We start from the raw sequence: 10925 nt of genomic DNA on the forward strand, positions 1-10925 counted from the left end.
AATCATATTGCCTTGACAAATAAGGTATGTCACAGTGCAGATGAATTTACATACATAAAGAAGATCTCTTTGAGCTAAGATATTGACTCCATTTCATATATATATATATATATCTTTAAACCAATATGTACTTGATTTCCAGGTAACATAAAGACATTTAATTATTTAATCCTCATTTTCCCACCCAACAATCCTGTAATTGTATTGGTTTTGTATATGAAAATAAACTTTCAGATAAGTTGAATAATTTGCCCAAACTAGCCCTTTTTATATACATAAGGAAATTTAATACATAGATTCTATCTATCAATCATCTTTCTACCTACTTATTATATGTCTTATATGTTTCTTCACAGAAATACAAATATGTCTCACTGCAATCTATTATAGTTTTCTTATTTATACAGCTGTCTAAAATGTGTCAAGCGTGTCAACTGTTTCAGCCTATGTCAATTGTGCATAGAAGTGTATGGAACTCTGTGTTGGAGTAGCAAGTTCTATAGATTTTCTGAATTCTGGTTTTAAAATTTTACAATGGATAGTATTTAATTGCATCATAATTTATTATATAATTGGCATATGCATCATCATATTATTAAATTTAATTTATACATGTTACTGCTGCTGCTGCTGCTAAGTCGCATCTGTCATGTCTGACTCTGTGTGACCCCATAGATGGCAGCCCACTAGGGTCCGCCGTCCCTGGGATTCTCCAGGCAAGAACACTGGAGTGGGCTGCCATTTCCTTCTCCAATGCATGAAAGTGAAAAGTGAAAGTGAAGTCGCTCAGTAGTGTCTGACTGGTAGCGACCCCATGGACTGCAGCCCACCAGGCTCCTCCATCCATGGGATTTTCCAGGCAAGAGCACTGGAGTGGGGTGCCATTGCCTTCTCCATACATGTCACTATGTAATTGCAATTATATAAATGACTAGATATAAATTATAGGAAGTTTATAAGAACAGCACAATAATAGTTTATATATGTAGCCCTCAAATTCATTTCTTAACTTTTTTTTGTCCTATCTATGTCTGCATCTCTACATCTATATATGTATATATGTATCTATTTATCTATCATCTATCTATAACATCCTGGTTTTTCAACTTTAGTACTATTGATATTTTAGACAGATATGGTGTTTTATAGGATGTTTAGAGGCATCACTGACCTCTAATCATCATATGCTGGTAGCTTCCACATTCCACTTGTAACAATTAACATGTCTTCTCAATTTTGACAAATGTCCTTTGGCTAGTAGCATAATTTCCAGTTGAGAAGCAGCAACTCTCTTTGTCTCTCTCACTATATATTTTATTGTAGGTAGGAAGATGAAAGTGTTAGTTGCTCGGTCATGTTTGACTCTTTGCAACCCTGTGGACTGTATCCTGCCAGACTCCTCTGTCCTTGGGATTCTCTGGGCCAGAATACTGGAGTGGGTTGCTATTCCCTTCACCAGGGGATTTTCCCAATTCAGGGATTGAACCCAGATCTCCTGAACTGCAGGCAGATTCTTTACTATCTGAGCCACCAGATGAGTTTATTTTTAAGTATCCTAAACTGGAAAGTTTAATCTGTTTATACTAGCTTTGTATAGTGAAACTCTCCCAGGTGATGATACATAGAACCTATTGACTATGTTGATGTTTCTACCCAGAATAGGTTCTCTAATAAACCTGAATGGAAACACACAATGGAACAGTGCTAAATGAATTCATCCTTATGGGAATTACCAACCACCCTGAGCTGCAGGCTCCATTGTTTGGGCTCTTCCTCATCATCTACATGATCTCAGTGGTGGGCAACTTGGGCATGATCATCCTCACCAAGATGGACTCCAAGCTACAGACACCCATGTACTTCTTTCTTAGACACCTCGCTTTTACAGATCTTGGTTATTCAACAACTGTGGGACCCAAAATGTTAGTAAATTTTGTTGAGGATCAAAATGTAATCTCCTATTATTCTTGTGCTATACAGCTAGCTTTCTTTCTTGTGTTTATTGTTAGCGAAATTTTTATTCTGTCAGCAATGTCTTATGACCGCTATGTGGCCATCTGTAACCCTCTCCTCTACCCAGTCATCATGTCACAAAGAGTGTGCTGGGTGCTAGTAGTGATCCCCTATGTCTACAGCACGTTTGTGTCTCTTTTCGTCACCATAAAATTATTTAATTTATCTTTCTGTGGCTACAGAGTTATCAGTCATTTTTACTGTGACAGTCTTCCTTTGTTATCTTTGCTCTGCTCAAATACACATGAAGTAGAAAGGATTATTCTGATTTTAGCTGGATTTGATTTAATTTTCTCTCTTCTGGTAGTTCTTGTGTCTTACCTTCTCATCCTCACATCCATTCTCAGGATGAGCTCTGCTGAAGGTAGGCACAAGGCTTTTTCTACCTGTGGATCCCACTTGACTGTGGTCATAGTGTTCTACGGGACTTTACTGTTTATGTATGTGCAACCAGAGTCCAGCCATTCCTTTGACACTGATAAAGTGGCTTCCATATTTTATACTCTCGTTATCCCTATGTTGAATCCCTTAATCTATAGCTTGAGGAATAAAGATGTAAAATGTGCACTACATAGGATGTGGAAAAAAACATGCAACCTTTTTTATTAACATGCAATACAATTTCTATAAACTGGTTATGGACTCTAAATTTTGTTCTATGTGCCTCCAAATTAAGTAGTGAGTATAAATATGTTCAACAATTATTTATAGATTATATTATATATACTAGGCACTTCCAATTGCTGCAAAGAGATTAATGAAAAAAATATTTTAAAAAAATGCCTTGAGCACAAAAGGCCAATTTTGTACATAAATTAAGTACATGTTAGTAGACTGTGTTAGATGGATATGGACAAAGAAATGACTGTTCAGGTTTCTGAATGTTTTCTCATCTTTTGGAATAAAATTACGGCATATTGTGTGTGTGTCTGTGAGTTTTTTATTTTCTTTTGTTTTTGCCTTCTTACTTTTCCCCAATATGTTTCATCTGTGTATTTGAAGTTATCAATCACATTTATTTTCTCAAATACCCTTATTCTTTACATTGAGAGTCCACATTTTTTATTGTCAATTCCTCTGATTCCTTATAAGAATCTATTCATCTATTAACTGAAAATATGTTGCAATTCAGCAATTCATAGGTCCAACTGCAGCCTGATTTTGTCTCAATCCATACATTTTGTTGAAATCACAGGACATTTAAATCAAGATAAACTGTGGGATCCCTCAGGAGCTCCCAGATTGGTACTTCTTACTCTCTCAAGTAGTAATTCTTTCTTCATAACTGGTAGTTTGGTTGAAAGGGTAGTAAAATAATTTTGTCTTTTTGAATAAAAATATTTATCCATGTTTAAAAGTAATGTTCTACTTTTTTTGCATTCTTGAGTAAGGGAAGTACTGATGAATTAATTGTGTTGGCTCTCTTTCCTTGGGTTGATGCTTCCAATTTTTATCAACAGTGTTTATGCAGTAAGTTTTAACTGACTTTCAGTATTTAACTGCACAATTCATTATTCTGCTTGTGGGAAGCAAAGGGAACCGATCTCATTGTTGGCACTCTGCCATATTTCTAAGGCCTGATACATGGCAGGAATACAGCTATCTTGCTTTTTATAAATGACTTCTACATTTTCCCGTGTGCTACCTTTAACTCTACTTAATAATTCTGCAACTTTACTGAGGCTATTAGTCTACAATATATGCTTTGTTCAGTATCTTGCAATAAAATTATTTGTTTATCCCATGAAGTTTAATGAAAAACCTTCACTGGAATACAATTTTTAAACAACATGACACAAAACAACCAATATATCTTTTAATAAATATATATATATATATATATATATATATGGATAAAAAGATGGTATATCCAGAAAATGGATGATAGCCTTTTAAAAATGGTAATGATAACCCTGTATGTGAGACAGCAAAAGAGACACAGATGTATTGAACAGTCTTTTGGACTCTGTGGGAGAGGGAGAGGGTGGGATGATTTGGGAGAATGGCATTGAAACATGTAAATTATCACATGTGAAATGAATCTCCAGTCCAGGTTCGATGCATGAGACAGGGTGCTCAGGGCTGGTGCACTGGGATGACCCAGAGGGATGGGGTGGGGAGGGAGGTGGGAGGGGGGTTCAGGGTGGGGAGCCCATGTACACCTGTGGCAGATTCATGTCAGTGTATGGCAAAACCAATACAATATTGTAAAGTAATCAGCCTCCAATTAAAATAAATAAATAAATAAAAACATGTGCTGACGTTATTGGTAGTACAGAGGCAAAAACAAACAAATAAATAATGCTGACCTGAACCTTATAAAAATGCACTCAAAATGAAAAAAAAAAAAAAAAAAAAAACACTTCAGTGTAAAATGCTAAAGCATAAAACATTCAGATAAAGCAATAAGGGAAAATCTATAACCAAGACCAAGGGCTAGTGAAAAGTTTGTATGACGTCAAAACAATCTAGATAATCCAAGCAAAAATGATTGGAAGATCTAGTCATTTCTCAAAATAAGGCAGACAGATGGTCAAGAGACATATGAAAATATGTTCAGTGTTGCTGATTGTTAGAAAAATGCAAGTCAAAACTTCAATGAGATATTACCTCACATCAGTCAGAATGGCTATCTTCAAAATATCCACAAACAGTAAATGTTGGAAAGGGTGTGAAGAGAAAGGAACCCTCCTAAAATATTGGTGGGAATATAAATTGGTACAGAAATTGTGGAGGACAGTATGGAGGTTACATAAAAGATAAAAATAGAGCTACCATATGACCCTGGAATCCCACTCCTGGGCATATACATGGAGAAAAATATGATTCAAAATATATGCACAACCAAATGTCATTGCAGCACTGTTTACAGAAGTCAAGACATAGAAGCAACATAAATGTCCAAAAACAGAGGAATGAATATATATACACATATATACAAAGGAATATTACTCAGTCATTAGAAGATCAAATAAGGCCATTTGCAGGAACATGGATGGACCTAGAGATTTTTCAGTTCAGTTCAGTTCAGTTCAGTTCAGTTCAGTCGTGTCCAACTCTTTGTGACCCCATGGATTGCAGCACACCAGGCTTCCCTGTCCATCACCAATGACTCGATCTTACTCAAACTTAGTCCACCGAGTCAGTGATGCCATCCAATCATCTCATTTTCTGTTGTCTCCTTCTCCTCCTGCCTTCATTCTTTCCCAGCATCACAGTCTTCTCCAGTGAGTCAGTTCTTCGCATCAAGTGGCCAAAGTATTGGAGTTTTAGCTTCAGCATCAGTCCTTCCAATGAATATTCAAGATTGATTTCCTTTCGGATTGGCTGGTTTGATCTCCTTGCAGTCCAAGGGACTCTCAAGAGTCTTCTCCAACACCACAGTTCAAAAGCATCAATTCTTTGGTGCTCAGCTTTCTTTAAAGTCCAACTGTCACATCCATGCATGACTACTGGAAAAATCATAGCTTTGACTAGATGGACGTTTGTCAGCAGAGGAATGTCTCTGCTTTTTAATATGCTGTCTAGGTTGGTCATAACTTTCCTTCCAAAGAGCAAGCGTCTTTTAATTTCATGGCTGCAATCACCATATGCAGTGATTTTGGAGCCCCACGAAATAAATTCAGTCACTGTTTCCCCATCTTTTTGCCAATAAAAATACTAGAGTAACTAGAAAAATACATTGAAATTTTATATGTAAATATTAACATAAATATGAGCAATATGCTAAAGGAATGTAAAGACAAGATAGGAAATGTTAACAGATAATTGTTTTCAGTTGCAGACTAGCCCCCATACATGGAGGGCAAATAGAGACAGCAGAAAGAATCTGACCACTCCAGATGGAAGGTGGCAGGTTTAATAAACAAAGGAACTTAACAAATGAGCTTGTCTTGTGAGACCAAATTTTTTGTAAATCGCCACCCCTGCCTGCCTGCTAGAATCTTGAAATTTTGTGGAGAAACCTTAACTGGATTCAGTCATATATTCAGTCCAGATTATTCAGCAGCACCTTCCTCTCTCAGGGCTGTGTCCCTAAACAATGCCTGTTACAGGAATGCTGAGCAGAACATATATTCCAAGGGTGAGGAGGCAGTGAGGAGCATCCACTGTCTCGGTCCAGCTCACCGTCAATGCACAATTATATCCTCTGGAATAACTCCTCAAACAAGCTGGAACCTATTGGAATTTCTACTTTTGTATACGTAAAGATAAGTTAGTATCTTTAAAGTAGAAAGGTAGAAAATGCTAAACTGCTGTGGGGCAGTGGTCCAACTAACAAACTTTAATGCTACATAATTTTTAGAATCCTAATTTAAGGCTTCAGTGACTGTAAAAATACTTATTTTTAAATGAACTCTAATTTCAACTGGAGACTGTTTTCAAAACAATTGAGAGATTCCAGTCCTCCACCCCCCCCCACCCCCGCCCCGGGCGTATTTACCTAATCTGACGTATATTCCTGGGTCAATGTATCCAAATCAGGAATCTCTGATGAGAAAATGGAAACCTGTAAAGAATATGTTGGCCAGCACTAATATGAAAAATGGGAAATTGAAAGAAATTCAAAATTGTGCCAGGTTCTTTCCATGAAGCATTTTTGATACTGTAAATGGTTTAGAGACACAGACTAAACCTGTGAAAGACAAAGTCAAGTGTATTTTAGTTGTATCCGTGCATTAGAAATAAAAGAACTCCATCAATGTGCATTGATTATAAAACTTATATGAAAAGTATAAGGAGTCAGTCAAGAATAGCTAAATCCTTCTGAAAAAGAAGACCAAGGGGCATGTCCCGGTTCACGCACATACTAAGACACAGTGGCTAGAGTGTTTGATAAACTGTAATACTGGCACAGGAATAGATCGATAGGACACTGGAGCAACGCTGATTGGGAATTGTTTTCCAGATACATATGAATCCCTAAATTAGGAAGAATTGATACAAAACAGAAAATAGCTGCTCTTTTTGATAAGTGGTGCTCATATATTTGTGTATTTGTATATAAAAGCAAGGGAAAATGCAACCTTTTTAGATGATAATATATCTCATTAGACTCAGGTTAGAAAATACTAACTGTAAAGAAAAATATATATATAATTTTAACCTATGCTGAAATTCTACACGTTTTTGTTGTCAAAATGGGCTTCCCTCATAGCTCAGTTGGTAAAGAATCCTCTTGCAATGCAAGAGAACCTGGTTCCACTCCTGGGTCAGAAAGATCCCCTGGAGAAGAGAAAGCCTATCCACTGCTGTGTTCTGGCGTGGAGAATTGCATGGACTGTATAGTCTATGGGATCGCAAAGAGTCAGACATGACTGAGCGATTGTGCTACTTTCACTTGTCAGAAGAAGATATAAAGACAAGACAAACCTTGATGGGAGAATATATTTCTGATAGATGCAACTAACAAGAAGTTGGAATCCAATCACATCACTCTATGGCAAATAGATTTGGAAAAAGGAGAAACAGCGACAGGTTTGTTTTTCTTGGGCTCCAAAATCACTGTGGTAAGGGACTGCAGCCACCAAATTAAAAAATACTTGACCCTTGAAAGAAAATCTATGACAAACCTCAGCAGCATATGGAAAAGCAGAGACATTACTTTGTTGGCAAAGGTCAAGTTATAGTTTTCCCAGTAATCATGTACAGATGTGAGTTGGACCATAAAGAAGGCTGGGTGCTGAATAATTGATCCTTTTGAATTGTGGTGCTGGAGAAGACTCTTGAGAGTTCCATGGATAGCAAGGAGATCACACCAGTTAATCCTAAAGGAAATCAATCCAGATGTGAAGTGTTGCGGTCCTTTAAGGGACCAGAACCTGGTGGTCTGCAGTCGACGATAAGAAAGTGAAAGAAGGAAAGAGGCTAATATTCCCTGGGTTACGCAGAAAGCCAATAAAGCCCTAGGACAGGGCTTGTACGGCTCATGTAGGCACAGGGTGCCCTCCCGAAGAGGTTTGAAAACCTGGGCAGGAAAATGAGCTCGACAGGCTTCCATGCTCCAGAGAATCAGCCAGAAACACAGAGAGAGAGAGAGAGAGAGAGAGAAGGACACGGGGACCCAAGTCTCTAGAGGAACAAGGGTGCTTTATTGAGCTCTGTGTGAGTATATATACCATATTACAAGGTAGCTTCTTCAGATAAAGATCAAAAGACCAGACTTTACAAGTTACCAAGGAAACAAGGAGTAATAGAGGCCTTAAAGCCAAAAGACAATCCGTATCAAAAGAGGGTCGGAAATAAACACTTCCTCCATCTGGAAAAGCTAATGAAGGGAATCCTATGCGTGCATTCCATCTCTCGATCTCAGTCCTGGGATGCCTGCCACTCAGCTCTTTCCTGACAGGAACTGATGAGGAAGAGAGGACTCAGGAGAGACAGGAAACAGCACCCAGGAATCCTCCTGTTAAACATTCCCTGACAGTAAGGAGCTGACTCATTTTAAAAGACCCTGATAGTGGAAGGATGGCATGCCCCCTGCAAAATGTATGTGCAAAGACAACTATTTTTACAATATTTTGTTATTATTTTTCATAGAAAATGTAAAAATTGCTTTTCCTGCTTTAAATCCTGTCATCCTTGCTAGCATATTGACTATGACTTCATTGTGAAGTATGAACTAGTGAATGTAACCTTGTTTAACTATTTTAAACATTCCTCATTTGTTTTAAAAAATCCCAATCTGTAGCTTTCTGATATCAGTAGTTAATAAAGACTCTAAAAATACAGAAAACTGTCCATAGTATAACTAATTTTTATATTCAAAATTTATTGCAATATTATTCACAGGACCTTTGATAATAGATAATCATTTCTAAAATGATGCGGAGTTTTGAAGTTATATAATCAAGTAAACCATCATTACAGAATAGAAACTCTTATCCAGCAGTAACACCCATCATATGATTTAAAGATTGCTAGAGTTTTTTCTTTCTTTCTTTCTTTTTTAATCTTAAAAGAATATGAAGTAGATTCTGAAAATCAGAGATGAATGGGTAGGGTGCTGAAAAAGTTCTGAATTATACCTACTCTCAAATTCCAAATATGTATCTATCTTTATACTAGGGTTTTCTTTTTTTAGGAAGAGAACACTACTGCAAATTGAAAATTACAATGGTGTCATTTTCCAACAGCCCATCTTTTTTGTTGAGGTCATGGATGTCCAAGAACAGGAAGAAAAGTAATAAAATCACTATTAGAAAATTTCATTTGGAATCATATTCTCCTTTTTAGCTAATGTAGGGATTTACCAATATTTAAAATTTTAATACAAGCTTTAAAAGGAAAATAAAATACCACGTGTAAAATTATTTCAATTTTCTGAATCAATACATTTAATATTTTATAAAAGTATTTAATTCTTTATATCTCCAATAGTATACACATATTCACAAACTTTGTTTTCCAAATTTCAGAGAAGATGTATGTAATTCTATGAATTGATAAAATAAATTTATCAAAATCATTTTATTAAAAGCCATTAGTGCAGATATTAATAACCTGAGTATAGGCTTTTTAAAAATTCATTTATGCATAAAATCACTTTTAATTTTTAGTCTCATTTTCTTATATGAAAAGGACTATATAGAATGAAATAATTTGTCCTATACTTAGAAACTCTAGAATTCATTGTATTCACGTGGATGTTGGTGAAGGAAGAATTGATTGACTGCTATAGGGCTAAATAACATGAAATTAGCATGACAAATGTTTTATTTCTATGACCCTTCTCACAGCACCCTTTACCTCTTTGTTTCTCAGACTGTAAATCAGCGGGTTTAACATGGGAATCACTAGTGTATAGAACACGGAAACCACCTTCTCTTGTTCTACAGAATACTGGGAACTTGGCTGAATGTAGTTAAAACTCAAGGTGCCATAGAATATGGTGACAGCGGTCAGGTGAGAGGCACAGGTGGAGAAGGCTTTCTGTCTGCCTGCTGCTGAGCGGATCCTCAGGATAGCAACAGCGATGAAGGCGTAGGAAAGGATCACAATCAAGAAGGTGGCCAAGGCAATGACTGCAGAGAAGGTGAGGAGCAGCAGCTCGTTCATGGAGGTATCAGAACACGACAGCTTCAGCAGTGGGGGAACATCACAGAAGAAGTGACTGATGACATTGGACCTGCAGAAAGACAGTCTCCCAAAGCTTATGGTGTGTGTCAGTGAGTTAATCAATCCCCCAATGAGTGATCCAGTGACCAGTCCTACACACCTCCTCTTAGACATGGCTACAGTGTAAAGCAAAGGGTTGACAATGGCCACATAACGGTCATAAGCCATCACAGACAGCAAGCAGCCTTCTGTGGTGATGAACACCCCAAGAAACAAATGCTGCACTATGCAGGCAGAGAAGGAGATGGTTTGCCTCCCAACTAGGAAGCTGATCAGCATTTTTGGTGCAATAACAGAAGAATAGCAGGCATCCACAAATGAAAGGCAGCTGAGGAAAAAGTACATGGGTGTGTGGAGCTGGGGGGTGATTTGGATTAAGAAGATCATGCCCAGATTCCCCACCAAAGTGACAGCATAAATCACCAGGAACAATACAAAAAGAGCAACTTTCAGTTCATTGTCTGTCAGTCCCCAAAGAATAAATTCAGTAACAACCGTAAAATTCTTTGCAGCCATTTGTTAATCCCTTATCTTGAAATCTGTAAGTAAAAAAGATGTGGGGATTAGAATGTACACAGGAGTATCTGGTGTTTAATATATTAAAGACTCAGAGAAATCTATATAGGCCTCCATCCTTGGAAAAATAAATTGTTTTGCCGAACCAAGCTTGATTAGACTGTTTTTTTTCTTTTTTTTTTTTCATTTAGTGCTAGTTATAATTCTACTCCATAAGCAAGTATAAGAAAATTCATTTTGGCTCTCGAAAATCTAATTCTGTCTCCAATTATGAGAAA

At 37.0% G+C, this 10925-nt stretch overlaps 2 protein-coding genes across 2 annotated transcripts; one reads left to right on the top strand and one right to left on the bottom strand.

Moving 5' to 3' along the window:
• The first annotated feature begins 1680 nt into the window (after positions 1–1680).
• On the top strand, positions 1681–2622 carry LOC136174540 (olfactory receptor 8K3-like). The gene has a single exon (XM_065944718.1). The coding sequence runs from the start codon at positions 1681–1683 to the stop codon at positions 2620–2622; it is 942 nt and encodes a 313-aa protein (XP_065800790.1).
• Positions 2623–9711: 7089 nt separating this feature from the next.
• LOC136175153 (olfactory receptor 5J3-like) lies at positions 9712–10647 on the bottom strand. The gene has a single exon (XM_065945469.1). It carries the CDS (start codon positions 10645–10647, stop codon positions 9712–9714), a length of 936 nt encoding a protein of 311 aa, XP_065801541.1.
• Positions 10648–10925: the final 278 nt, after the last annotated feature.

This window comes from Muntiacus reevesi, chromosome 9 (assembly GCF_963930625.1).
Source record: "Muntiacus reevesi chromosome 9, mMunRee1.1, whole genome shotgun sequence".
Lineage (NCBI taxonomy): Eukaryota > Metazoa > Chordata > Mammalia > Artiodactyla > Cervidae > Muntiacus > Muntiacus reevesi.

Coding starts and splice junctions, on each gene's coding strand:
- LOC136174540 (XM_065944718.1), top strand. CDS start 1,681: ATGGAAACACACAATGGAACAGTGCTAAATGAATTCATCCTTATGGGA.
- LOC136175153 (XM_065945469.1), bottom strand. CDS start 10,647: ATGGCTGCAAAGAATTTTACGGTTGTTACTGAATTTATTCTTTGGGGA.